General features: G+C 38.4%; 1 protein-coding gene across 1 annotated transcript in view; it reads left to right on the top strand.

Moving 5' to 3' along the window:
- The window catches only part of LOC106877452 (uncharacterized), a 77,656-nt gene extending 59,176 nt beyond the window's left edge, over positions 1 to 18,480 (top strand). The window contains exons 14-19 of the mRNA XM_089356784.1: positions 4,948 to 5,113; positions 6,044 to 6,294; positions 8,537 to 8,680; positions 12,893 to 12,971; positions 14,373 to 14,481; positions 18,140 to 18,480. Of these exons, the coding sequence (XP_089212910.1) occupies positions 4,948 to 5,113; positions 6,044 to 6,294; positions 8,537 to 8,680; positions 12,893 to 12,971; positions 14,373 to 14,481; positions 18,140 to 18,257 (867 nt within the window). The 3' untranslated portion in view covers positions 18,258 to 18,480. The remainder of the gene's footprint in view (positions 1 to 4,947; positions 5,114 to 6,043; positions 6,295 to 8,536; positions 8,681 to 12,892; positions 12,972 to 14,372; positions 14,482 to 18,139) is intronic.
- The last annotated feature ends 8,748 nt before the right edge of the window (positions 18,481 to 27,228 follow it).

Genomic DNA, 27,228 nt, shown 5'->3' with positions numbered 1-27,228 from the left:
AGCAGTTACAATCTGACGAGTTCAAAGGAAACAGCGAGTAAAACACAAACTTAAATAACAATAGGTCGTTTTTATATCCTGCTTAACATGGATGTCTAGTTAGAACACCAATTACTGCATTATTAACCTCGAAAGTTCCTCTCAATTAGGCGCTTGGTGCATAAAAGCACACACATAGACTGTAGCAGATGAAATTCGTCTGTCATGGGCGCCGGAATTCTCCTATCACGTTATTTCGGTCTATTGGCTCTCCTCAGTGGGAGACACCGGTTTCCTCGTGCCAGTCAGACCTTGTTGCCATGATATATGGGATTCCAGCATCTTTTCAGATACTGATACTGCAAATAGCAAGAAGACTTATTAGAAATTAATTATCATCGATGAAAGCATTATTAATACCAAAAAGTAATCTTTATATCCAACTTTATATGGATGTCTTGTAGGAACACCAAATACTGTGTTGTTAGCCTTGAGAGGTCCTCTTATTTAGGTGCTTCGTGCGCAAATGCGCAACAGTGACAAAAGCACCGTTACCAACAACAGCAATAGCAATTTACTTTTTGCTAGTACTCCAAGACAAAAAGAAATACTAGACATCGGCGAATTGGTAAATCAGGCAGTGAATTGGTGGAGTCGTTAAAACATTGGATAGAACACCATGTAGCGTTTGTTCTGACTCTCTGAGCTCTGAATTCATATCCTGCGAAGATCACCTTTGACTTTCATCCTTTTGGGTGGTGGAGTTGGTGGGGATAAAAGAATCACTAATTCAAGGCGGTGAATTGGAGGAAAAGCTTTCAAACTCTTGACCTGACGTATTTTTCTCTTTTCTCTTTTACTTGTTTCAGTCATTTGACTGTGGCCATGCTGGAGCACTGCCTTTAGTCAAGCAAATCGACCCCAGGACTTATTCTTTGGAAGCCTAGTACTTATTCTATCAGTCTCTTTTGCCGAACCGCTAAGTTACGGGGACATAAACATACCACCATCGGTTGTCAAGCAATGGTGGGGGGGGACAAACACAGACACGCAAACACACATATATATATATATATATATATATATATATATATATACGACGGGCTTCTTTCAGTTTCCGTCTACCAAATCCACTCACAAGGCTTTGGTCGGCCCGAGACTATAGTAGAAGACACTTGCCCAAGGTGCCACGCAGTGGGACTGAACCCGGAACCATGTGGTTGGTAAGCAAGCTACTTACCACACAGCCACGTTCAGGTTCTTTGTCCTCTGAGTTCAAATAACGCGGTGGCTTACTTAGGCAGTAGATTTCCTCCGTCGCCTCGTTTAACCCTCTCAGAACTGAGTCCCTGTGTCTAATTTTGCCCTCTACCTTGGCTCCCGAGCAAAACAAAATTACATAAAATAGTTGCTTATACAACACAAGAGTAACGATTGCAGGTAAACTAATGGACAGAATCAGCTGCATCTTCATTTCCTACGTATTGCTCATCGCCACTTTACTGGAAATCAAGCTGGGATACGTCATGACAGGGTTAACGCCATTACCATGCATCTGTTGTACCTTTCGCGGAGTTCACTTTGCTGCAAGTATTCAGACCAGCTCGCCGGGTTGAAAATCCCTTCCTCCGTCTCTCCCTCCTGTCTTGGAAGCACTGCAGTGTGTGTCATGGGCACTGACTTACCTCCTGACTTAAAAATAAAATAAACCTCAGAAAAGAAAAGAAAAGAAAAGAAAACGTGTAAGAAGTATGTTACGAAAGTGAGTGCCCCCTGAATCGAGGAATATATCCAGGAATGAGTGAGGTGGAAGGTGATATACTTCTCTTTTGCAAAAGATAGGAAAGTTTTCTATATGCCCCAAAAAGAAAAATTAGAAGATGCTCTGACTGATGTATAGCAGCATAAGTCCTTTCTTGACATAGATAAGGAGTATGGAAGTATTTTTCCAGTCTTTAGGACTGGAAATCAGGCAAAGAAAAGAAATTGAGCTGGTGTCCCGTACACCTTTCACAGGTTAGTGCTACAGCACATGAGGCTGAGAAATACTTACGTTACGGCCAGAGATTTTGGTGGACATTTATTCTTGGCTTGTCATCACCTTTGTGTGACAGTACAGGCTTGCACTGAGTTCGGAGATGATCCAAAATAAGCTGAGCTCTGGAAAAATCCTCTAAGTCTTTATGTTCCCTAATGACCATAAGCCTGTATTAGATTTATACACTATTGAGTGAGTGGAGGAGTATACTGTCAGATTAGTGGAGCAGGACAGAAGGTCTATTTGCTACACATGTGGTAATAAAAGAAGCTTGAAGGCCTGCTATTAATAAAATGAGGACGACGAACAACAGGTCCTAAAAAAAAGGCCCTGGTTACAGCTGTTGTTGCTGCTACGACTATTTCCAGAACAATATTAGCTGCAGCTTCAATGACAACCAAAACTGACACAAAACCAAGTTGAATCGCATCAACCCCAATGCTACCAACATCAAGGGCTGACACAGATCGAGAAACAGCATAAGACTGGTCAGAAGATCCGATCAGTAGATCTATCCCATCATGTTGCTATGATAGGGATAAGATAGAAACTGGAGAGAATAGAGAAACAATCGGACAGTAAAATAATGTTAAAGGGTTAAGAGAATCAATAAAAACAATAGGCAAACATGATATTGCAAGCCTTCCACCAACTGACAGCCTTGAGTGCATGAGTTTTTATGTTTACGCAAGTTAATAATGACAGTCTAAGGGGATTGCTAAATAACCTAAAACAGAAAGCAAATGTATTGTGCTGATTGAGGAGGAGATAGAAGTCGAATAATTGAACCCTAAAATAACTGAAGTTGGTGAAAAACTACACATATAGTTTATCAGGACTAAGGGAGAATTTCTCAGAAAATGTAGGAATCTTCATGGTTTGGATAAAGCACAAAGGACTCATGAACTATTTTGGAAGTTTCAGTTTGCAGAGGGTGCTCAAACAGAATGTGGTCAGTGTCATAAGACACCCTGATTCTACATAGGTGGCAGATTCTGCCCACTGCATCAGTGTCTTTCCTCTATTTGAATTGTTTAAAAAGAACGTCTAACTTGTTTTAAATGGACTGCATCACACTTTAAATCCACCCTCCTCTGTGCATGTGTGTGTGTGTGTGTGTGTGTGTGTTTGTCTGTGTCTGTGTCTATGTATATTTATATATGGACAGACAGGCAGACCGACATATTTATGTATATGTATGTATGTGTATGTGTGTTTGTGTACACAATCACGTTTTGTGGCCCTTTTTGTATGATACAATTTGCATGCGTATAGCTTTTTGTTATCAACAAGGAAGGGTTTATTATTATTATTATTATTATTATTATTATTATTATTATTATTATCATTATTATTATTATTATTATTATCATCATCATCATCATCATTGAGTGAGAGAGCAGCGCATGCCATCAAAGTAACACTGGGGTAAAATATACGAAGCCCAGTATACCCATCATGACTACCTGTCTGATAAGAGTACACCAGGCACATGCATCGGAACCGTTTGTGTGTGATATGGTGATCTCATATCAAGATAAACAGTGCATGACCTTGCAGGTGGGGCCCAGTTAGAATTTTTTTCAGATTGAGTAGCCCAGCCTGCACAAAAGGTTCCTAAATAAGGGTTGCTTAAGGATGTTGAACGAAACACCCATGTTTCCAGAGGTGAATTATCCAAACCCCAAAGAATTCCTCTCAACACATGGCTATGATGCTCCCTGACTACTTCTGCTTGTGATCATAGATGCACATACTGTCAGCCACCAAGGGACAAGATCAACTGGTTATGGTGAAGCATCTGACTAGCAAATCTGTAGTGTTGAGCAGAATATTTGCTGTGGCCCATCTTTTATACCACGAGAAAACAATGTACATGATAAGACTTCCAATCAGTTAAGATCAGAAGGCATGAGAGCCACTGCCTGGTACTGCATCAGGGCATTATTATTATTATTATCATTATTATTATTATTATTATTATTATTATTATTATTATTATTATTATTATTATCATTATTATTATACTTCTCCGAGCTTTCAACCTTACTTGCTGTGGTTAATTCTGTGAGAGCGTACAGCATCCTGCCTGTTGTCAAAGGTCTCATGGGGTCTCTTCCCGCAAATTATAAGACATGGTAATTCGCTGTTAAGTATCAAAGAAGATACTCAACACTAAAGTACCAATCTCAAAATCCTAACTGTCCCCAATACAGCAGTTTGGGGGCATACTCTGCTCTCATATCAATTCCAATTTCTCCAATATATTTCTCGAACTTGGCTGTTAGTGCTCCAATTGCCCCGACAACTACTGTGATGACATTATTATTGTTATTATTATTATGTTGTTTTTTTCTTCTTTCTTCAAATTTTCTTCCATTTCTTGCCGAGTGTTTTCCGTACACCTAGGGCAGAGAAACTCGTTGTATGCATTCCCAGTTTACACACGCAAATTCACAGGTAAAATATGTATTTAAAAAAAATAAAATAAAAATTAAATTAAATTAAATTAAATTTTTAAAAAAATTCATGAATGGATGTTGTTTTCACAGCGATAATGCTCTTCTCAGTACATGAGTCGTTCCAATTAACATGATTTTTTGCACTTCCTGTAGGGATGGTGAGCCTGGTATCATTTTCAAATAGGTTTCAGTACCTTTTTTTATCATTCCTAGAGATTCTACAATCACTGGTACGGTAGTCGCCTTGAGGTGCCACATTTTTTCAATTTCTATTAGCAAGTCTTTATATTTACTGACCTTGTCAAATTCTTTCGCCGCTATATTATGATCGCAGGGAATACTCATGTCAATTAATAAACACGTCTTCTTTATTATTATTATTATTATTATTATTATCATTATTATTATTATTATTATTATTATTATTATTATTATTATTATCATCATCATCATCTTCATCATCTGCAGAATGGTTCCTGGATTTCCACTGGTAATGAAGCTTCTCGTTTTGCAAGATATGCCTTTCGCAGGCATTTCTTTCAACACCTGGGTTTCCGTATGGTGAAATCTAGCCATGACATCCCTGTGAAGCTAATCGGTCCGACTGATCAGGTGACAAAAACTTCAGAACTTGGTAAGGATATTTGGAAATGTATTTTGAAAATTGTCTTCTTGTTGTCATCATTGTTGTCATCATCGTCGCTGTAGTAGTCTTTATCATCATCATCATCATCAGCATCATCATCATCATCATCACCACCACCACCACTACTATCATCAGACCTAAGACGGCGAGCTGGCAGAATCGTTAGCACGCCGGGCGAAATGCTTAGCGGTATTTCGTCTGCCGTTACGTTCTGAGTTCAAATTCCACCGAGGTCGACTTTGCCTTTCATCCTTTCGGGGTCGATTAAATAAGTACCAGTTACGCACTGGGGTCGATATAATCGGCTTAATCCATGCCTGTCCCCTCTATGTTTAGCCCCCTGTGGGCAATAAACAAATATACTATCATCAAACCTTGTTTGATAGTTCAGTTAATAACCTCTTATGGTCCTTCTGTGACCGAACTTACTGTCTGATAATTAGATAAATCGACCTCAGTGGAATTTGAACTCAGAACATAAAGGCAGATGAAATGCTACTAAACATTTTACCTGGCATGCTAATGAGTCTGCCAACTCACTGCCTCAATACTAACAAATATTGATAAATTAAACAATTAATTAAAGAAACCATTATTAAAATAAAAGGAATCCTTATAATCGATCTTCTTAATCATTATGTTTTCAACAATTTCATTGGAGTCTTTGCTAAAATGAGAGAAAGAAAGAGAAAGAGAGAAAGGGAAAGAGAAAAGAGATGAAGAAAAAGAAACAGAGAGAGAAAGAGAAACAGAGAAAAAAGAGAATGAGAGAAAAAAGAGAAAGAGAGAAAAAAAACAAACGCATATATCTATCTGATATATAATAATATGAATAGTAAAACATTTCACCTTAGTTGGTATCATCGCTTTAATAACATTTTATTTCACTTTTTATTTTCTTATTGTTATTTACTGAAGAAAATGGAAGTCCTGTGAAAAGTTATTCACAGGTAAATGTAAGTGCGAACAGCCAGTACAGGTACAGTGATAAGTTGGTCATTGAAGATGTCTTACTACAGGAATATGGCTTCAAAAATAGTCTGGATGCTGTTGCTCTTCAAAAAGGTCTCAGTTTGATGGAAGAATGGTCAATTCCGGCAAAGACTGCACTGGTTCTTGGTTCAAGTTCTGGTAGAGTTGCATTCGATATGTCAAAAACTTTCAAAAAGGTGAGTGACAGTGTTCATGATGGTAATAATGATAATAATAATTATTATTTATTATTTCATTTATTGGCTATTAGGGCCGACATATAGGGGACGATACAGTAGACATGGACAGTGGTGGGGTTTACACAGAAACAACGAGTACACAAAACAATAACAATGATATCCAACAAAAGAATATAACAATGAAAGTTCCCCAATAGGAAGTGGGGGGGGGTAAACACCTGGAGTTGGCTCAGGTACCTCACCAATCCTGAACCACTTGATGCTTCGAGGGCATCTGGGAAGAGCACGCTTCTCCCTCTCAAATTCACTAGCCTACAGGGCGCATTATTAAAGTAGGTCCACTCACACATGCCATTTTCACTACATTCACACCCACCTTGTAACAAATGTACCGGGGGGTAGTACTTCTCTCTCATCTCCTTTTCCAAGTGAAATTTGAAAAAGTTGATGAGGGATTGGCTGAAGAGAAAATTGTCTGTCTTCAGTCCTTTCAACCTCGTCCATCATGCAACCCCTTTCGCTACTGCTATCAGACAGAGGAAAATTGCCTTCTCTCTCGGACCGATGGAAGGCAGCGGATCGATCTTCATTATGGACTCGACTGATAACCGGATCCGTCCTACACGTGATGACAGCTGTTCAACATAACTCCACCAGTCAGTAATGCAAGAACACTGAATGAGTGCGTGCAGAACAGTTTCGTCGCTCTGCACGCATCTCGAGCATGTCCGTTTGACGGCACTTCCGTGCCTGTATAGTTTATCTCGAACCAGCAGCTCCCTCTGGTAGCACTGCCAAGTTAAGGATTTCTGGAAGTTATCCATCGTCCCCGGCTCGAAAGTCCTCCTGAACAGACTGGTTAGTTCAACTTCGTCAATGCCTAGCGTCTCTCCAAGTGTGTCATCGCTCTTTCACTCCACTAACCCTTTATAAAACTCAAAAGTGGATGTTCTACTGATCGCATTGCCTGCCTGGTAGAGAGTAGTGAGTGCCTGGAAACATTCCAGATGCCAGTCACCCCGCCTCAGTCTCTTCTTGAGCCTGAACTGCAGCTTAGTCGAGGAGACTACCTGTGGAAAGGTTTGTTTGACAAACAGCGACCACACCTGTTCACTGTTTAGGCAGAATATCTGGAGATGCCGTAGCCTCAGCGCATGTCTGCGCATTATTAGCCACGGCATACCCAGCCCTCTGCGTAGAGGGTGTTGTCTGCAAATGGACCGCCTCACCAATGGAACCTGTCCCCTCCACAGAAATTTGAAGAGGAGGCGTTCTAACTTGGTGAGGCACGACGGTCAAGCGGTAGTAGATGACGGACGCGATATACGCATTCACCACCACCACTCGACCTTTCAGTGATAGCTTCCTCCCAGCCCATTTCTGGGTGAGGCTAGCTATCCTATTCGTCACTTTGTTCCAATTCTTATCCACCTGGAGGTCTAGTCCGAACCAAATCCCAAGCAACTTTACCGGTCCGTCCGTCCAGCGCCCAGCGACGTTGTTGGACGGTATGGATTTGCTTCTCCAGGTGCCGAGTTGCAAGCCCACCGACTTTTCCGGGTTAAGTTTTGCTCCTATCAACTTTTCATATTCCTCTAATGATGTGCCAACCACCTCGATTTCTGAGGTGCCCAACACCATCCAGTGAGCCAGTGAGGAACTTAAAACAGCCACCAAGTTAAAATATGACAGATATTGTTGTACAGGACCACAAGGAAAAAACACCAATATAGTTAGAAAAATACAAAAGAAAGAGGACATCTATAGACCATTGATAAGGAGTTTGCAAATCTAGTACCCAAGATACACTTTCAGATTCATACCTATTATTATTGGAGCAACAGGATACATACTAATCCGTCTGGAGCCAAGTATGGCTGAACCTGGGATCTTGGAGAGAGAACACAAATCATTAAGTCATATGCTAAAAATGATCACGCTATCTGGGACTATAAAAATCTGAAAGATTTTCTTAAGATTTAAAAGATGATGGTTAAAACAAGATGCTTTCCTTCACAACCTTGCTACTAAGCAGGTGGCCTGTCAAAATGTGTTCTAAATTAAAAAGAGAAAGAGAACACGCATGCATATTACATACATTCATACATGCATACATATATACATATATACATACATGTATACATACATGCATACATACATGCATACATACATGCATACGTGCATGTATGTACTCGCGTACATGAATACATACAAACTGACGTTTCTATTGATACTGCAGGTGTTGGGTATAGACTACAGCAACAGGCTTCTGTCAGTCGCAGAGAAAATTAAATCTTCCAAAAGCACCATTATACCTTACAGTCTTGGTAAAGAAGTAGAAATTGATCCCTCATGGAGTCGAGAGAATGTCATATTTAAACAGGTAAGATCTTACATTAAACTGACTGCATAGCTCTCATCATTATCATCATCATTTTAACCATCATTTATGTGTCTTGTGAAAAAACTTACTTTATGGCATATCACCCTCATCATCATCATCATTTGAACATCCACTTTTCCATCCATGCATGCATAGGTTGGTGGAATTTGTTGGGGAAGATTTTTTCTCTATGGCCAGATTCCCTACCTGTCACCAGCTCTTACCTGTTCCCATGCAAGATAATATTTCCCTGTGGCCAGACATGGTGCTTAAGGGAGATTGGGAAAAAAACAAATGACACTAGTTTACACTCATCATGCAATGTCAACATAAGAAGTTACTCCTCCTCACACATGGTTGGTGGTTGGCACTCCGTCGCTTACGACGTCGAGGGTTCCAGTTGATCCGATCAACGGAACAGCCTGCTCGTGAAATTAACGTGCAAGTGGTTGAGTACTCCACAGACACGTGTACCCTTAACGTAGTTCTCGGAGGATATTCAACGTGACACAGTGTGACAAAGCTGACCCTTTGAAATACAGGCACAAGAGAAACAGGAAGAAAGAGTGAGAGAAAGTTGTGGTGAAAGAGTACAGCAGGGTTCGCCACCATCCCCTGCCGGAGCCTCGTGGAGCTTTAGGTGTTTTTGCTCAATAAACACTCACAACGCCCAGTCTGGGAATCGAAACCGCGATCCTACGACCGTGAGTCCGCTGCCCTAACCACTGGGCCATTGCGCCTCCACATACATATAGATATATATATATATATATATATATATATGTATATATATATATATATATATATATATTTATACATATGTATATACATATATATATGCATATATATATATATATATATATAAATTTGTCAAATTTTTCCGCTTTGTAAGGGTAATTTACCCAGTGTTTCTGTTATTCTAACAGCATCTCTGCATTCAAAAATAAATTATCAACTTATTTGTGTGTGTGGGGGGGGGGGTGTCTGTGTGTCTGTGTGGCTGTGTGTGCAGTTCTCACTAAAGTGACCGAGGGTGCTAGTAAGCACCAGCATTTCTTGAAATAAGAGTCAAAACAGCTCTTAGCCATGTGAGAGCACTTTTCTAATAGCTGACGAGGGAGGCAGGCTCCCTCCTTACAACAAGCTAAGAGTTGCTTTGACATTTATTTTTAGCAACGCTGGTGCTTACAAGCACTCTCTGTCACTTGAGTGACAACTGTACATGTTGCCTATCAGTTCTAAATTGTGAATATCCACCTTAATTATTCATAATTCTCACTTCAACATTTTCGAAATCAGAGGATATTTCCTATGGTGCCAAGATGACTTAGGTCCTTTAATCCTTGTCGACGGAGTAATGGATCACTGATGAAGACTGATTAAGTCTGATACCAGCTGAAGAAAAATTACTCCATCTTGCTTGTCGTAGGGAGGGAGCCTTGTCAGCCGTTAGAAAAGTGCTCTCACGTGGCTAAGAGTTGTTTTTGACTCTTATTTCTAGCAACGCTGGTGCTTACTAGCACCCTCTATCCCTTTAGTGACAACTGTACATGTTGCTTATTGGTTCTAAATTGCAAATAGCCACCTTAATAATTTATATATATGTGTGTATATATATATATATATATATATATATATATATATATATATATATATATATATGTATGTATATGTATGTATGTATGTGTGTATATATGTATATATATATATGTATGTATGTATATGTATATATATATATGTACGTATATATATATATGTATATATATATATATATATATGTATGTATATATATATATATATATATATATATATATATATATATATATATATATATATATATATATATATATATATATTTATATATATACATACATACACACACATACACACACACACATACACACACACACATACACACACACACATACACACACACACACACACACAGAGTGTGTGTGTGTGTGTGTGTGTGTGTGTGTGTGTGTGTGTGTGTGTGTGTTAGGTGTGATGTACAGAATTGAATATTGAGAAAAAAAGTCGTCAGAATTTTGGAAAACAAAAGCCCTTTTAGCACTTTCATTCCTCTCTAGAACTTGTCAAATACAAAAATTGTATTTGACAAGTTCTAGAGAGGAACTAATAATAATGAAGAAATAAAAGGATTTTTTTCCAAAATTCTGACGACTTTTTCTCTCAATATATATATATATATATATATATATATATATACTTATATATAAAGGGCATTAACTGTGTGTTAATGCCTCACGCTTCGAGGGACTAAATAAGTCAAAAACTGGTAGGTTGATTCTTGTTTATTTTTTATGTATCTTGACCATACGTGTACTGATGAACAAAAGAATACAGGTTACTTCACAGTTTTTCTGTATTTGATTGAGAAACCAGTGGTCTACCGTTGAGTTAAATGTTTTTAAGAGATAAATTTTGAAAGCTGCATTCCCTCGCTTTCAGTAAATATGTTGCTTATTCTTTTGGTAGTTTTTGACTTATTTAGTCCCTCGAAGCGTGAGACATTAATACACAGTTAATGCCCTTTATATATAAGTATTTATATTTATGATGAAATGATGAATTTTTTCATTACGAAAATTTTTCGTTATTTTTTCATTTTGAGGTTTTTTTCACGCTGACTACTCGATAAATTTATCCTATATTATATTATATATATATATATATATTCTTTCTTTTACTTGCTTAAGTGATTTGACTGTGGCCAAGCTGGAGCATCACCTTTATTCAAACAAATTGACCCCAAGACTTATTCTTTGTAAGCCTAGTACTTATTCTATCGGCCTCTTTTTCTGAACTGTTAAGTTACGGGGACATAAACACACCAACATTGGTTTTTCTTTTTTCTCTTTCAAACATTTAAATATGGGGGAAATTTTTTAATGAAGAGTAGTTCCATTGCCTTTCGGTATTGTGGATCGTCCCATGTACATTTATAAAAGGGAAAGATTTTGAACTTTCCGTCTCCGCATATTTCCAGATGTTTACTTAATGGAATCATTCTTAGTTCTTCTTGTCAGATATGTTGCCTGTGAATTCTTGCACGTTGACAGAGTGAGTTATTCGTTTCGCCAATGTAATTTTCTTTACAGTTTGGACAGGTGATGCAGTATATGAGATTTTGTGTTTTGCAGTTCATATCTGCATTTATTTTAAAAATAGATCCGTTCTTGAATTTTATGTGGGAACCACTTTCTATGTATTTGTAGTTGTTGGTATTGTTACACGTTCCACATCTCCTATCACCACATTCTTTTACTATGAATTCTGGTTTAGTCTCTGATCTGAATTCTGCCCTTGTCAGGTGTTTTTAAGGTTTTTTGGTTGGCATCTGCTATTCCGTAAGGTGTTTTTTTTTCAATCAGAGTTTTCATCTTAGGGCTTTGAAGGAGTATAGGCAAGTTCGATTTCAAATTTACAAATATTATACTAATATACTCTCATGCAGAACTACACCTTACCAAAAATAAATAAATAAATGAATGTATGACAGGAATATATTCTAAATAAGACTCAAAGTATATAAAAAGAAAGGACAAAGAATATAAAAGGAAAGAACTAAAAGCAAAGTAAAAATAGGAAGACATTTTTTGTTTTCTTTATATTTTCTATTTATTATTCTCTGTTTTTTCTTCTCTCTTCTACCTTTTTTCTTTTCTTCCTTCTTCTACCATCCCTAGAAACCCTCTAAAAACAATAGAGTAAGTAGTAAACAAGCTTTCATCTCTTTTCTTTTCTTTCTTTCTTTTTTTTTTGACACTCCTTAAAAAGACCATTTCAATACAATGGCCCTTCTCTCTCTCTTTTACCACATCCATCTCTCTATCTGTCTGACTACCAGTCTATCTATCTATCTCTCTATCTGCCTGTCTATCTATCTATCTATCTGCTTATACATCTTCCATTGTCTCCAAAGCCTCACCCAAAAAAACAAAAAAAAAACAAAACAATGTTCTGTTATAAACAAAACCCCCCAAAATACTTGTTTTATATAAATAAGCAAGATCTCTATATTTTCACAGAATTATATTTGACAAGTTCGAAAGACGAACGAAAGCGGTAATATATGTATAAAATAAATGAAAGTTATTCCAAAATTCTGACGACTTTTTTCAATATATATATATATATATATATATATATATATATATATTTACAAATATATATGTATTCATCTTCCAGTTAACCTGGTTATCCATGGAGCTGGGTTCACACAACATGGTCCTTGTCACATTTCTTGAGCGTTTACAGAATACAAAAGGTAAGTTCCACACATATTAACATTATTAATAATAACCCTCAACTGCCATAGGATATCTTGTTTTGGGATGTGTATATAGTACCAGACTGGATTAGAACTAAGGATGTTTATATCAAAACTAAGAATAAAACTGTGTCTCACCATCTTAGTCTAAAACCTTCACTCAAAACTTCTTAAGCACTAACAGCATTGTTACATTTAGTTTAGAAGTAAGAGGGTCTAAGTTTGAATGTTACTTGGTGCTAAGAATACATCCAGGAATTAGACACCTGATGTTAATTAACAACCAAACTGGTTGAAATATTGTGCAGATGTAAATAGGGAATAATTTTCCAAAGACAAGGTTGATAAGAACAAAAAATCTTTCTAACAATAAGTTACCTCATTTTCTTAACTAAATAGTCGATCTGCATGAGACAACTGATCTTATTTGAGGTTACAATTATACAATAAAAGTTATTTAGGTTCAGTTTTGTTGGCACTCCGTCACTTACGACATCGAGGGTTCCAGCCTGTGTCTGTGGAGTGCTCACCCACTTGCACGTTAATTTCACGAGCAGGCTGTTCCGTTGGTCGGATCAACTGGAACCCTTGACGTCGTAAGCAACATAGGATAGCTGCAAGAGGCTGAATCTGATCTAACGGAACAAAAAAAACTAAAAAGCAAAAACAGATAGAATATTTGGACCATATGGTCGGTGCAAATGCTAAAAGATTAAGTCAAGTTATATATTTCAGTCAACACACCTTAGAAAATCTACTATGTGATTACAATGGAAACCAAATTTTTGAATTACATTAGCTATAAATGTGACTGATTAGAAATAACAACCAAATCTCCCTCAAATAACTTCTTAGTATCTTTAAAAATGAAAGATACATTATATAATTGTTGTTGGCACTCTGTCGCTTACGACGTCGAGGGTTCCAGTTGATCCGATCAACAGAACAGCTTGCTCGTGAAATTAACGTGCAAGTGGCTGAGCACTCCACAGACACGTGTACCCTTAACGTAATTCTCGGGGATATTCAGCGTGACACAGAGTATGACAAGGCTGACCCTTTGAATTACAGGCACAACAGAAACAGGAAGTAAGAGTGAGAGAAAGTTGTGGTGAAAGAGTACAGCAGGGTTCGCCACCATCCCCTGCCGGAGCCTCGTGGAGCTTTAGGTGTTTTCGCTCAATAAACACTCACAACGCCCAGTCTGGGAATCGAAACCGCGATCCTATGACCGTGAGTCAGCTGCCCTAACCACTAGGCCATTGCGCCTCCACACATATAATGTATAACTGGATAAATTATTTTTGATTAAAAAGTCTACTTGATCAGAAATTACCCAGTAACAACTACAATGCTTCTCCTCTCAGACAAATGGCTATATATTTGATTTATTTACAGCTTGGCTTTATCGACTCTGGGAATTGCTGAAGGATGATGGCTTATTGGTCATTACTTCTAAAGACACCACATGGACAGCAGCTGAGTTACAGCAGTACCTACAGCCCAGGTAATAATTATTATATACTAGCAGACATACCCGGCCTTGCTCAGGGTTAAAATGGCATAGTTTTTTTTTAATTATTTTACTTGTTTCAGTCATGTGACTGTGACCATGCTGGAGCACAGCTATTACTCGAACAAATCCACCACAGGATTCATTCTTTCAAGTCTAGTACTTATTCTATCAGAATATTTTGCTGAACCGCTAAGTTATGGCAACGTAAGCACAGCAACATCAGTTGTCAAGCAATTGTTGTGGTACAAAAACAGACACACACACACACACACACACACACACACACACACACGCACACACACACACACACACACGCACACACAAATATACACATATATACGACAGTCTTCTTTCAATTTCCGTGTATGAAATACATTCACAAGGGTTTAGTCAGCCTGATGCTATAATATATATATATACATACATACATACATACATACCTTGGTAACTATTTCTCCAGATCTTTCCTTGTAAATTATACATATGTATTTATATATATATGTATGTATAAAAGAAACAGATGACACAGGAAAAACAGTGATTATGTTATGAAGCTATAGGATGTTATTCAGGCAGTCAACTAAGAGTCCACTGCATCTTGTAGCAGAAACAACTGTAAGCTAATGAAGGTCATTACAATAGCCATTGTTTTTCCTGAGTCATTTCTTTTTCTTATTATCACTCTATACTCATCTAACACTTTGTTCTGAAGTATATATATATATATTGAATTCTACACAAAGTGATTAGTCTGTTGCAATACTTAGGCAAGATATATATATGTATATATAATATATGATGGCACCACCGTTCGAGCGTGATCGTTACCAACGTCACCTCCCTGGCACTTGTGCCAGTGGCACGTGAAAAGACATTCAGGCGTGATCGTTGCCAGTGCTGCTGGACTGGCTCCTGTGTAGGTGGCACGTAAAATACGCCATTTTTAGTGTGGCTGTTGCCAGTATCGTCTGACTGGCCTCCATGCTGGTGGCACGTAAAAGCACCCACTACACTCTCGGAGTAGTTGGCGTTAGGAAGGGCATCCAGCTGTAGAAACTCTGCCAAATCAGATTGGAGCCTGGTGTAGCCATCTGGTTTCACCAGTCCTCAGTCAAATCGTCCAACCCATGCTAGCATGGAAAGCGGACGTTAACTGATGATGATAATGATGATATATATATATATATATATTTATATATATCAAGCTACTTACCACACAGCCACTCCTGCGCCTATATATATATATATATATATATATATATATATATATATATATAATATAAATAAAGTTAGATAAATCTGGCTTATGGGATTACCCTGGGTTTCACATCCATAAAGCATATCATCAGATCCCAAACTCTGTTGGCTTAGAGCCTCTCTAGCAAGTGACCTCTCTAGAATGTGGAGGAGGATAGGACCTTGCTACTCAATGTGAACAACAGAGATTGTCTCCCTTTGACCAACAATCACCAGTGACCTCACTTGTTACCAACAGCGCCAGTACCAACAAAAGCAGTAGCAGCAACGCCAACGCCAATAGCGACAGCACCACCAACCCTCGACCATGGGGATACGTTGGCTGTTCTGGGAATGTGTTTAAACAACACCTCTCCAACCACAGGTCCTCCTGCAGGGTACGAGAAAAGAGATACGTTATTTCATTAGCCAGCCATGTATGGCAACTGAAAGATGACAGGATTCCATGCACAATATCATGGGGAGTCTTACAAAATCCAGGCTCCTACATAAACGGGACCAAGTGCTGTAAACTATGCATAGCGGAACAGGTGAGGATTCCAAAGGACTTCCATCCTTAACTCCTGCTGGCCTATTGAAACCCACAAGATAACAGGGTCACTGGTGATCGATAGCCAAAGGGAGTTAATCCCTGTTGCTGACATTGAGTAGCAAGGTATATTCCCCCTCCACATTCTAAAAATGCCACTCGGTAGAGTGGCTTTAAGCCAACAGGTTTTGGGATCTGATGATACGTCGTAAAGCTAAATGCTTTATGGATGTGAAACCTAGAGTAATCACATAAACCAGCCCTATACTACTCTATAACTTAGAGTGTATTTCTTTTTCAGATTTGTACTTTACCCACGAGATATTTATATATATATATATATATATATATATATATATATATATATATATATATATATATATATATATATATATATATATATATATATATATATATATATATATATATATATATATATATATATATATATATATATATATATATATATATATATATATATATATATATATATATATATATATATATATATATATATATATATATATATATATATATATATATACACTGTGAAGGCGCATGGCTCAGTGGCTAGAGCAACAAACTTACAACCGTCAGGTTGTGAGTTCGAATCCCGGACCAGGCTGCGTGTTGTGTTCTTGAGCAAGACACTTTCTGTCACGTTGCTCCAGTTCATTCAGCTGTAGAAATGAGTTGCGACATCACTGGTGCCAAGCTGTATCGGCCTTTGCCTTTCCCTTGGATAACATCAGTAGCATGGAAAGGAGAGGCTTGTATGCGTGGGTGACTGCTGGTCTTCCATAAACAACCTTGCCCGGATTTGTGCCTTGGAGGGTAACTTTCTAGGTGCAATTTCATGGTCATCCGTGACCGAAGGGAGTCTCCGTTACATATACACACACGCACACTGGCGAGAATGGATGAGGATAGTTGTGTGAAAAGTGCCACACCCTAGCAGTTGAGGGAACCTGTGGAAGAGGCAGGCCCAGGAAGACCTGGGATGAGGTTGTGAAGCACGACCTTCGAACATTAGGCCTCACCGAGGCAATGGCTTGTGACCGAGACCTTTGGAAATATGCTGTGCGTGAGAAGACCTGGCAAGCCAAGTGAGACCATAACCTGAGGCCTCTGCCAGGGGTGTAGCCAGCCCACTTATGTGTACCTTTCCTTCATTGGACACTAAACTCCGCTTGTGAATACCTGTTGAGGCAAGTGAAATCGAAATCGAACTAAATTCGAAGACTGACACCCATGCCAATGTCTCCTTAATTGGACACTGTACTTGGCTTGCGAAGACCTGTTAGGGCAAGTGAAAGCGAAATCGTGATGGCACCTGTAGCTGTGAAGCGCTAAGAGCACCATCCGAGCGTGATTGTTGCCAGAGCAGCTGTCTGGCTTCCATGCCAGTGGCACGTAAATAGCACCAGTTGAGTATGATCGTTACCAGCGTCGCCTTCCCAGTACTTGTGCCGGTGGCACGTGAAATGACATTCGAGCGAGGTCATTGTCAGTGCCGCTAGACTGGCTCCTGTGCAGTTGGCACGTAAAATACACCATTTTGAGCATGGCCGTTGCCAGTACCGCCTGACTGGCCTTCATGCCGGTTGCACGTAAAAGCACCCACTTCACTCTCAGAGTGGTTGGCGTTAGGAAGGGCATCCAGCTGTAGAAACTCTGCCAAATCAGATTGGAGCCTGGTGTAGCCATCTGGCTCACCAGTCCTCAGTCAAATCGTCCAACCCATGCTAGCATGGAAAGCGGACGTTAAATGATGATGATGATGATGATGATGATGATGATGATGATGATGATGATGATGATGATATATATTTATATTTAAAAATGAATTTTTTTACTCCATAGATTGAAGATTCTTTCTGAAGAATTCTGCGACTACGACTCCAAAGATGGAAGTTCCACAGGAGCTGTATCAATTTGGTGCTTAAATTCAGACAGTGATGGAAACATCCAGGTGTCTTAATTGTTCAATATTCAGTAAAAATTATCATTTCAGATGAAAATAAAATTACACACATATACATACATAGACATATATACAGTATACACAAGTTGCAAACACAATATTTTATCTATATATAATGTGCATGGCTATTACGACAGATCTATATATATATATTTTTTTGATGTCTGTTCATATTTATATATACAATATGCTTGATTGATAAATTCATTGCATGAAACTCTATGTTTATGTGTCACATATGTGGCTTTAATGCTGATCAAAAAATATGTATACAACATATATATATATATATATATATATATATATATATATATATATATATATATATATATATATATGATTATTGAAGAGGTTGCAATAAGCAATGAAAATTTTAGAAAAAATAAGTAAATGAGTGGAAATCAAACCAGTGAGTGTATTAATTAATAAAGCATTAAAACAGAATGACTCTCTCCAGACACAATAAAATATGCTTCAACACACGAAGTCACATAAAGAATCTTGCAAACCAAATACAAAAACGAAATATATATATATATATATATATATATATGTAACGATATTAATTTTGTGTAGTTACCAATTGTAACAGGTAAGATTTGTCGTTATAATTGCAGCATGTTGTAGGATGGGAAAGATGAACAATGCATAAAGTTTAAGAAAATATTTATTTACCGTTACGTTACAATACTTTACCACGACAGGCAAGTTATAATAGATCCATAAACATGCGAAGTAAAGCTCGTGTTTGTGTCCTCTTCATTGTTTAGCAGTAATCCACAGAGAGAGATATTGGTGTAAGAGAATAGAATTAGAGCTAGTATGAGTTTGTAGGGTGTGGAACGTTGCCTCACAGTTGCTGACAGTAAACTTCGGTTCTCTCGTTGACTATTTTCTTAGTAGCTGCATTCGTTGTAGTCACGATTATAGCAGTCCATTCCCAAACTAATTGAGTTGTCACGAGCTGCCTCGCACTGCTGTCGCCAAGTGACTACTTGGTTTTTGCTTGGGGTTTCTTGTTTTTATAACTATCTAGAAGGATAGACATATTGAGAACAATAGATTTAGTTGGTGGTCTTGTTATCTCTATTCTAGCTTTTAGTGGAGTAGAAGAGGTTAGAAAGGGTCAAGTGGTGAAGACATTATTTCAGCCTAGCTAAAGGCATCTGGAAAATATTAAATTGCTGTCAGAGAAAAACTATTGTTCCAACATGGGAAAAGTTCTGTTGCAATGTTAATTTAAATTTGGTTATAGTGGATCGAATCCACTTCATGCATGCAAGATTCTCTACATATATATTATTCTGACAATGCATGATAGTTGTAAATGAGTGTCACCATCATATAAGCAGTGACTCTCATCTCAAATCCTCTAAGAAAATTTCTTCAGCTGTGGAGAAACACAACCTGGCTTGGAAACGGGTGCAGGATGGTGACAAGAGAAGCACCCAGCTACAAAAAAGATCTACCTCAATGAATTCCGCCGGCACAAATTAGCATGGTAAAAGTGGACAATAAAACAGTGAAGATGATGATGATGATAATGATTATATATATATATATATATATATATATATGTACATATATAATATAATATATGATATGATATAATACACACACACATATATGTGTATACATACATATATATGTATGTGTATATATATATATATATATATATATATATATATATATATATATATATATATATATATATATATATATATCCCTCTCTCTCTTTCGGTGAGGCACAAGCACATACACATACACATGCACAAATCGAAATCGAACTAAATTCGACGACTGGCACCCATGCCAATGTCGTCTCCTTCATTGGACACGAAACTCGGCTTGCGAAGACCTGTTGGGGCAAGCGAAAGCGAAATCGTGATGGCTCCTGTGCCCAGCGTCGCCTTTCTGGCACTTGTGCCCACAGCATGTGTAAGGACTTTCGAGCGAGATCGTTGCCAGTGCCGCTGGACTGGCTCCTGTGCAGGTGGCACATAAAATACACCATTTTGAGCGTGGCCGTTGCCAGTACCGCCTGACTGGCCTTCATGCCGGTGGCACATAAAAGCACCCACTACACTCTCTGAGTGGTTGGCGTTAGGAAGGGCATCCAGCTGTGCCAAATCAGACTGGAGCCTGGTGTAGCCATCTGGTTCACCAGTCCTCAGTCAAATCGTCCAACCCATGCTAGCATGGAAAGCGGACGTTAAACGATGATGATGATGATGATTGTATATATATATATATATATATATATATATATATATATATATATATATATATGTACAGGGTGTCCACAAAGTCTGGGTACATAGGGATTAACACATACTTTAAGAAATTATTATTTCTTATATTTAATTGTTTATGTTATGATTTTATTTACTCCATGTACCCAGACCTTGTGGACACCCTGTATATATACATATGCATGTGTGTGTGTGTATTATATCATATCATATTATATTTTATCATATATTATATTATATCTGTACATATATATATAATTATTATCATCATCATCTTCACTGTTTTATTGTCCACTTTTTCCATGCTAATTTTGTGTTGGTGGAATTCATTGAGGCAAATCTTTTTAATAGCTGGGTGCTTCTGTCACCAACCTGCACCCGTTTCCAACCCAGGTTGTGTTTCTCCATGGCTGAAGAAATTTTCCCAGAGGATTTGAGATGAGAGTCACTGCTTATATGATGGTGACACTAGTTTACAATTAGTATGCAGTGTCAGAATAATCACACACACACACACATTTTTCCTTGTTTTTCTTCCCTTTTTCCCTGTTCTTTATCTGCCTTGCAAGTTACTTTGGCAACCTCACAAGTGCTAGTGGTATGAAGTAAATCACACAGTACATACCGTATCAGAAAGGCACCAGAAAGGGCATCCAGCTATAGAAACCATACCAGAGCAAACACTGTAACTTGGCACGGCCCTGCAGCTTGCTGGATCCTGTCAAACCATCCAACCCATGCCAGCATGGAAAATTAACATTACATGAATATGATGATGATACAATTGCATATATACACATATATGCATTTTGACTAATTTTTCAATATTTCTTTTAAAAAAAGGGTCACCATTTTTATACTTTATCATTTTAATATATTATCCCTTTTATGCAACATTACCACTTTTAATAGCACAATATTAATTCAATGCATATCACTGTAATACAGTTGGTTTCCAAGTATTTTCGAGCTGCTGCCCCCTTTGCAATCGGGTCACATTCCTAGCAACCTTGCTCCCACTCACCACCACAAACATAGACCACTTTCTGCAGCAAATTCAAAGCAACTGCATTTCACAAATAAAAACTTAACCTAATTAACCCATTATTTTGTTGTTTTTACAGCCATCATCCCCTTTATGGCCACCCCATTATCACCCCCACTTTTCTTCAATTGTTCCCATGGATCTTTCCCCCACCCCAAGTGGGGCAGTAATGGCCACTTTAGGAACCATTCTTTTAATTCATTATCACTTTAATACTGCATTAAAATACCTTTATTTTACAAAAGTTTCTTATAAGTACCATCTAAATCAATTTTTCAATATTTCTGTTATATTCTAAAGCAGTGAGTTGGAATTCTGGGCAAAATGCTTAGTAGTATTTAGTTCTGAGTTCAAATTCTGCTGAGGTCGATTTTTGCCTTTCATCCTATTGGGGTCAATAAAATAAGTACTGTTTGAGTACTGGGGTTGATGTAATTGACTAGCATTGCTGGCCTTGTGCCAAAATTTGAAACCAATATATTATTACATATATATTATATAACATTATATACTTTTATTTTACAAAAGGGTCTTAAAAGTACCATTTTAATTCATATTTCAATATTTCTGTTATCTATATAAAATATCTTATAAAACTCTGATTTGCTGGAACTTTTTATCATCTGTTCCTTTCTTATTTCTTTATTTCTTGAAGCAAAATTTTTGTTACTTCTAATATTTTTCAATAAATTATTATTATTGTTGTTGTTGTTGTTGTTGTTGTTATTATTATTATTGTTCAGTAGTTTTATTTTTATAACGTGCTTTCACTTCACTACTGAGCGCAGCTCTGTGTGCCTTGGGTATGTGCTATGGTTTGCTGTGATGCTCTTATGGTTACTGTATTGAAAGTGTTTTGCGTAGAATGTGTGCAGTACCCAGTGCAATTTTCTGTATGTTATATATATTTGTAAGTCCTGGTTATTATTATTATTATTATTATTATTATTATTATTATTACCTGCACTTTATTATTATTATTATTATTATTATTATTACCGCCACTGCTGACACCACTGCCTTATCAGCAACAACACCAATAATAGTAGCAGCAATAGCAGAAATGTCATCTAAAAAGAAAAACAATGGAAATTCCACATCAACAGCAGCTGACACTAACACCACAGCCTAGGAAAACAACACCAGTGTTTGCCGACACAACCTAAAGAAATCCTCTCCACAGCAGTCCACTAGAGCACAAGCACACACACAGACACACTCAGGTATACCTTTCTCCCTCTACCACAGGCTTTGGCTTTGAAAACTTGCTGTACAACAAAGTCAAATTGGAAGATTCAAAGATTTCCTTTGTCTGTCCTTGTTTGTCCCCTCTATGTTTAGCCCCTTGTGGGCAATAAAGAAATAAGAATGGATCTTCATTGGGGACAAAGTGAAAGAAATATAAGAATAAACAACGTTGCTTCAGCAAAAGGGCCAACAGATTGGAAGAGGAGAGACAGAACCCAACAAACACTCACACACCCATACCACCAACAGCAACACAAACACCACCACCACCACTCCTACAATAACATAGCCACCACAACCACAATCAACTCTACTAACATTACCACTACCACACCAACAACAACACAAACACTCCTACCACTACCACCATCATCACACCCATTACAACCACTACTATCATCACCATTATCATTACCACCATGTCAACAACAACCACACCACCAACAACAACAGGAACATACCTAAACACAACAACAGAACACAAATAAAGCCCCAGCTGTTACCACTTGTTGGCAAAAACAACAGTGTATTTATGGAATATGTGAAATTGTTTAAAACTAAAATACAAACAGAAGAGGATGAGTTCAACAACCACAAATAACACACACAAAAATAAAACACACCTCATATTAACAAAGAAATTTTACAAAAGCTTGAAGATTCATTTCCCAGCTAATTTGGGAGTTTCTATAAAAAAGTGAATGAGAAACCTTAGACAGGCTTGTTTAGAAACTCACTCTGCTCTTGAGGAGAGTGAGAAAAACTGGTTTTCTCCAAAACCAATATGAGTAACCGCTCTAACTCTCTTTACTCAGAGTACACAGAATAGGGAGTATGAACATATGCAGCCTGGGGTTACCTTAGAAACAAAGTTACCTACTAAATGACCTCAGGTCAATAAAAATATATGTGGAAGCAATCCGGAAAGCAAAGATTTTACACACACACACACACACATATACACCTGGTTACAAGATCTATATATCTCCTTACTGGCCTGGATCAGGAGGAGTGGAAGTGTTGTTCTGGAAAGGTTTCAATCTTGAGTCAGGGACAATCTTCTTCAACCCAGATGGTAAGTCCTGGATGTGTGCAATAGCCAAGATGGTACTTTCAGATCAGTGGCTGTCCATACTTTGAGAGGAGTCTAGATTTCTAAAAGCATCTGGAAGTGGCCTTTGGAATGCCTCACTCTTTTGTACTCGTAGGCAACTGGAACAGCATCTTAGATGGAGAACGGGATTGTGTCAGGCTAGCTGATAGAAGGGTGGAAAAACCTTGCAAACCTGCTTAAACATTTCCAATTGTCAGACAAGTGCTGACTAGATTTCCTGAATGTACCAGTGTGGTCATGGAGTTGTCTCATTGAGCCATCTAGATCATATCTAGATAGGGTATTTGTTAGATCAGTAAACAAGAAAAGAGTAAAATATCCACAATTTCAACTGGTTGCCTACACAGACCATTATTTTGTGATCAGCATGATCAACTTAGATAGAACTCATAGACCTGGACCCAACTGAAAGCTGAACATATTATTTCTGATGCATAAATCTGACAGAGATTATAGTAGAATTAGAGTTGAGTACCAGTTGACAAGAACAATTAATAACTGATGAAGAGGTGCACTAAAGAAGGCATTTAATATAGTATTGGTTAGCTTTAGTAGAGAGATAATGGTAGAGAAAATAAATTAGAGGGGGATTAGTGAGTAAATTAGAAGTGGTGATTAAGAAAAGTATCATGACCCACATGCTAATGCTGAAAATGGCTCTTCATCAGTTCTTCAGGGTGCATTGACACAGCTGAGGTTCGTGTTCTAAGTCACAAAGAAATGAAAGCCATTTAATAATCATGAGTGGCTGAAGTGTTGTTGGCACTCCGTCGCTTACGACGTCGAGGGTTCCAGTTGATCCGATCAACGGAACAGCCTGCTCGTGAAATTAACGTGCAAGTGGCTGAGCATTCCACAGACACATGTACCCTTAACGTAGTTCTCAGGGATATTCAGCGTGACACAGTGTAGAGGATTTAAACACATACCTCAAGATCTTGCTGTGAATTCCAGCAGAGACATGAAATGTTGCAGAAAGTCAAAAACTGTAACTAAGATACAAGTCATTGTATAAGCCACAGATTGCTTGATCTGGATGGTTTGCTCAGCGAGTTTAATACATGAATGCCAATTTTGAAAGCTGGCATGTTGGCAGTCTTCTACTGCAACTGGTAACAGAGCAAGCTATCTCTCATTTTGTAAACTGAGGATATAAAGAAAGATAGGAACAAGGGGTGCATAATCATTAACTCCCAACCCATAGCTCTGCTAGGTGTATGTCTGCACTTTCACAATCCAGTCTATGCATGAAGATAGTCATGAGTGGCTGAAGTGCAATGAACTAACAAATCCGCAATTTGGTCTTTGATGATAGAGAAAATAGATTAGAGGTAAATCAAAAGTGGTGATTGGGAAAAGTATCACAATCCACATGCTTGTGGTGAGGATGGCTCTTGATCTTTTCTTCAAAGGAAAACATGAAGGATGCATTGATACATCTAAGGTTCATGCTCTGAGACACATTATTTCTCTCCTAAAACTTACCATTCAGAGAGGGCAGATAGAAAATCTGGCATTGATGGAGATCTGATCAACTTGGATCGATCAAAAGCTATCAATATGGTTGATTATTGCTATATTTTTGCTGTTCTCAAGGAAGTTGGTTTCAATCTTGTCTTCAGGGATGGCATTTTGTCTTCAGGGACGGTATAGCAACATCTTGGCGGACAAAGTAAATGGCCATGTATCGGAACTGTTCCAGATCAGGTACTCAGTTCCTCATGACTGTTTCTCCCATCTTTTCTGAATGTACTGACTCATGAAACACTACTGCAGGGATTGAAGATGTTGAGGAACAACTTGTTCAAACTCACATGTAGCAGAGCCATGTAGATATATAGGGACAATGTTAACATAATGGTATCTGATATCATGGAAATCAAGGCAATTAGCAATGTTGTAAAGGAATAAGGAACTTTGACAGGAATAGAAATTAACCAGGATAAGTTGATGAGCTTACAACTAGGTACCTGGATAGGCAAGTTCATGCAGTCAATCAGCATCACAGGATGTTGCACAGAGAATCCTGCTAAGTTGCTTGGAGCTGGTTCAATCCAGTCCTCCAGGTGAATAGAAACTGAGACTAGGTTACAAACAAGGTGTTCAGTTGAAAGAAAGATATTTTTCACCAGAGAGGAAGATATCCTTGAAAGATCAGAGGCAGTGAACCCATATATCACTTCCATCATTGCTGTGTTTGGCTATGTTTCTCATCTGACAAGTTGGAACGGATGCTATTTCACTTCTCGCAGAATGGAGATGTTCCACTGGTTAAGTGCTCCATCTCTGCTTTCAACATCCTCTGGACAGAAGGCTCAACATGTTGTAAATGCACATAGGCTGTGGCATCCACATTGATTCCAAGATGATAAGCAATGTGGTCACCCTTTATTAGGTACATTTTTCCACAGAATATCTCACTGACAGAACTGTAGTCCTAGGTCAAGCAAAGACCAAGGGCTAATTATTCCACTTTTGAAATCAGTTGAATTTAAATAAATATCTAGCAAGTACTGAATTATATAAGTTAGTAGTGGGGGTGGGTGCGCTGAAAGTGTAGCTGCTAGAATAAGAATAGCCTGGGCAAAGTTTAGAGAGCTCTTACCCCTGCTGGCGACAAAGGGACTCTCACTCAGAGTAAAAGGCAGACTGTATGACGCATGCGTACGAACAACCATGCTACATGGCAGTGAAACATGGGCTGTAACTGCTGAGGACATACATAAGCTCGCAAGGAATGAAGCCAGTATGCTCCGTTGGATGTGTAATGTCAATGTGAATACCCGTCAGAGTGTAAGTATCTTGAGAGAAAAGCTGAACATTAGAAGCATCAGTTGTGGCGTGCAAGAGAGACGATTGCGCTGGTATGGACATGTGGTGAGAATGGAGGAGGATAGCTGCGTGAAAAAGTGCCACACCCTAACAGTTGAGGGAACCCGTGGAAGAGGTAGGCCCAGGAAGACCTGGGCTGAGGTGGTGAGGCAAGACCTTCGTACATTGGGCCTCACCGAGGCGATGACTACGGACCGAGACCTTTGGAAATGTGCTGTGCGTGAGAAGACCCGGCAAGCCAAGTAAGATCGTTGCCAGTGCCCCTGGACTGGTTCTTGTGCGGGTGGCACATGAGATGCACCATTTTGAGCGTGGCCGTTGCCAGTACCGCCTGACTGGCTCCTGTAGGATTTTCGAGCGAGATCGTTGCGAGTGCCCCTGGACTGGCTTGTGCGGGTGGCACATAAAAGACACCATTTCGAGCGTGGCCGTTTTCGTGCGGGTGACACGTAAAAGCACCCACTACACTCTCTGAGT

The sequence above is a fragment of the Octopus bimaculoides genome, chromosome 8 (genome assembly GCF_046866305.1).
Source record: "Octopus bimaculoides isolate indiv1 chromosome 8, ASM4686630v1, whole genome shotgun sequence".
Taxonomy (NCBI): Eukaryota; Metazoa; Mollusca; class Cephalopoda; order Octopoda; family Octopodidae; genus Octopus; species Octopus bimaculoides.
This window is presented reverse-complemented; position numbering and strand designations above follow the sequence as displayed.